Source organism: Trichinella spiralis (assembly GCF_000181795.1).
Source record: "Trichinella spiralis strain ISS 195 chromosome Unknown Scfld1624, whole genome shotgun sequence".
Lineage (NCBI taxonomy): Eukaryota > Metazoa > Nematoda > Enoplea > Trichinellida > Trichinellidae > Trichinella > Trichinella spiralis.
In genome coordinates, this window is record NW_003528563.1 from 3,308 (window position 1) to 6,730 (window position 3,423).

A 3,423-nucleotide genomic window follows, 5' to 3' on the forward strand; every position below is an offset into this window, starting at 1 on the left:
TATAGCTGTATGTTGACGTTGTATGAAAAATCTTTTGGTACGAGTCGGGCATTTCATTGCTTTACAAAAAGCCCGAATCGTTCACAAGCTACTGTGACCAAGATCGGTTTGACAGCAGGAAAGTGCTTGCAAAGCCTTGCAGCGATCACTGTATTATTATTGAAAATGAAAACGTTATTTTTGGTAAGTTTAATTTTAAAAGAAGAACTTTCAAAATATGAGCAAAATTAAATTAAATTATATTAGTTGTTGTTGCTCATGTATATGACAACGGTTTAGGTGTTACTAAAAAATTTGATTATCTTAATTGATGAAATGTTGTTTGTGAAAAGGAAGGGTGCGTTGGTTTGCAAATTCACTTCATATTCTTTTTTGTGTATGTAATGTTATTGATAGTGATATTTTAAACGACATACATGTTGATGTAGATTTAAGGATTGCAATGGAATATGATATTGCAGGTAATATCCGCAGAACGTACATGCGCGGCTGTTTATCCGATATTATCAATTATAATATGACTACGATCAGCTATTTGAATCATCGGCACAAGTGCCTGACCATCCCGATGCGTTATTTATTCATGGGTTCTTATCGCAGTGTGCAGAATCAGCCTCTGCGAATATGTGCCTGCTTCACCGGTCATTGCAACGGTTCTTCTGCTGTTTCTGTGCATTTTACCAACAAAATACTCCTCTTCATCACTCTGCTCCATTTCTCAGTTCGGCTATTCCATTTCTGATCATCAGTTTGAATATGCTTCAACCATTCCGATATTTGTGTAAAGTATTTTATTTATATTTTTATTGGCTTTAATATTTTGCTGAAAAGACAGTTCAACCGATGAAAATTTGTAATATGAGAAATTTTTTGTTTCATTCATTCTTCACTATTTTTGTTGATGCTTTTTTAAATTTTTTTTACAAAAAATATTAATCAATTCATCATGGACTTTTGAAGTTTGGGTATTTTCTGTGGCAAAATGGAAGAAATGTTTGGTGATTTGACAATCGACGAGTGATGAGATGAGATTAACGTATTTACGTGAAATTAATAAAACTGACCTGCGCAATTCTGCCGACATGTATAATCTCTCTGATTTAATTGCGCATGCAAAAATTTTTCCCTTCAGATGATCTGTTATCAGTTTGACGTCAGCGTGTAAATTATTGGCCGGTGAAATTTATTAAAAATGCAACATTTGGAATTTGATGAGCGTTCGATGAGCCAGCCAGCTAACCAACCAACCAAAGGGTGCTTTTCCACTATCAACGCTGCAGTTGGTATTCTGTTTTCTCTTTGTTCCTCAAGCTTTAAGCCTATTTAGATATATGAAGGAAAAATTTTCCCCAACGCACCAGCAGCAACGACCAACGCCCACATCGAATCCATCGATTGTTCGAACAATAAGCGTAAGCGAAGATAATTTTACTTTGCACTTTTTTGCTTGCATAACAAATAATAGATTGGGATGAATTAATTTTCGTGAATAATTTGAAACAATATTTTATTAGTTCTAAGGAAGTGAACAAAAGTTTTTTTTCTAAAAAAATGTTTTTCACTGAATAAAATTTTGAATGAAAGTTGATGTAACTTTCAAAAACTTTTTATACCTGATTAAATTTTTTTGTCGTACAAATTACCAGTAATTCTATGCCACGCATGACGGTGATGTATTGACTAATTTATAAAAAAAATTGTCAGTGAAATTGAATTACTCAAAAAATAAATTTGCTAAAGCAGTAGTTTTCATTAATTAATTGTAAAATTGTATTTGCAACAAATTAATTACTTATTTGAAAAAATTGAAACAACAAGTTGCGTCAAGTGTTTTTTTAAGCTGAGCAATGTCGAGCAATTTTATTCTGATCGTGTGTAATTTCAGTCTTTATCTTTGATTCAAAGTGAATGTTTGAATTTTCTCTACAATCTGAGCATAGGGTAAATTTTTTTGATAATTACCTTACGACAATGGTTATCTAGATGTATGTATGTATACCTTTTTTTTCTTCCAATACACAATTCGCCAGCGACGAAGTTTGCTTTGAAAATACTTCTTCTACCAAAGCGGATGCTGTTTGACATGTTTCTTTGATTATACAGAAAGGCGTGGCGGTTTTGTTCCATTGTTCCGCATCAATTCTGATGACGAGAATTGTTGATATGATCTCTTGATAGGATTGAACTGACAATTGGCTGAAGGCCATTCACAAAATTCTGATCACTGGTATTTTGAGTTGATGAATTGTTCTATCTGTTTATTCGGTGTTTTCTATGCCTGCGGAACACTGTGGTCGAGTGGGCTTTTCACGAATAGCCCACAATTTCAGTGCAGTGCAATTTCACGCCAACAGGCGAACTTCCTTTATTTTCAAAGTTCAAATACGGATAGAAACACACTTTGAAGCACTGTATAGTTAGTTGTATTATGTGAAAATTGTATTTGTATGAAAAAAGCTATTATCAATTGTCGGGCGGTGGTTCTTTTTTTTATTTATTTATTTATTTTCTCTTAATAATTTAAAACATAACATGTTCAATTTTGTCATTTGGGAAAAAATTACCTCCGTTCGAATAGATCAAATCTGTTGTCGGTTGATTAGTTTAAAGTTTAAGTGATTTTGGTTATAGTGTAAATTTTAATTGTATAAAGGAAAAAAAAAAGATTTTTCACGTCCGAACGATTTCCGGTCAAAAGAGATGTTCAAGCAATGGTGAAGTGTATGGTATGAAAGCGGACGCAAAAATGAATGACCACCAGCACGTCATGGTTGAATTCCACTGCACAGGGTCGGCTATGTTGGTCGTGTTGACATGAACACGACAAGTTTGTTGTTCTCCAAGGCTTATTTTCGTGCAGCTTCCACTTTTGCGTACAATTGTTCATTCATTGTTCAGTACAATAGAGTAGTAGAATTTGGGAATCGTGGAACAGGGTGGGGGGGGGACGCTTTTTCAATGCACAAATTTTGGAATCAAACGAAATTTATTTATTAATATTCATTTTTTTCACTGAAATATTCTGATAATCACAAATCCATTCTACATTCTAACATATAGTCCTTATTTACGTATAAAAATATACAGTATGGAAAATGAAATTCTCTTCTTCTTCAGACGCGGAATAATTCTATTCTAATAGGCTAAATGGTTTACAGAGTTGAAAAAAAATTACTCGATTCAATGTATTTAAAAAACTTGAAAACATCATTGTCATACTGTTTGAATTAATAATAATTAAGAATATATTGAATTTGTTTTGTCATTGGAAATTTGTAAATTCTCACTTTTCCTAGCAGCAGTTCAGGTGCGCATTTTATTCAAATTTGTCACTGTTTAACGCTAGTTAATTGAAATCAATTTTTGAAAGCAAAACTATCACTCTATAGGCTTTTTTTTGTGTGTGTGTATTTTTCTTTTACG

General features: G+C 32.9%; 1 protein-coding gene across 1 annotated transcript; it reads right to left on the minus strand.

Moving 5' to 3' along the window:
• Positions 1–1,143: 1,143 nt before the first annotated feature.
• On the minus strand, positions 1,144–2,207 carry Tsp_13019 (hypothetical protein). Its single transcript, XM_003368915.1, has 4 exons — positions 2,000–2,207; positions 1,963–1,979; positions 1,644–1,680; positions 1,144–1,319 (listed from the first exon to the last, which is right to left on the minus strand). Exons 1-4 carry the CDS (start codon positions 2,205–2,207, stop codon positions 1,144–1,146), a joined length of 438 nt encoding a protein of 145 aa, XP_003368963.1.
• Positions 2,208–3,423: the final 1,216 nt, after the last annotated feature.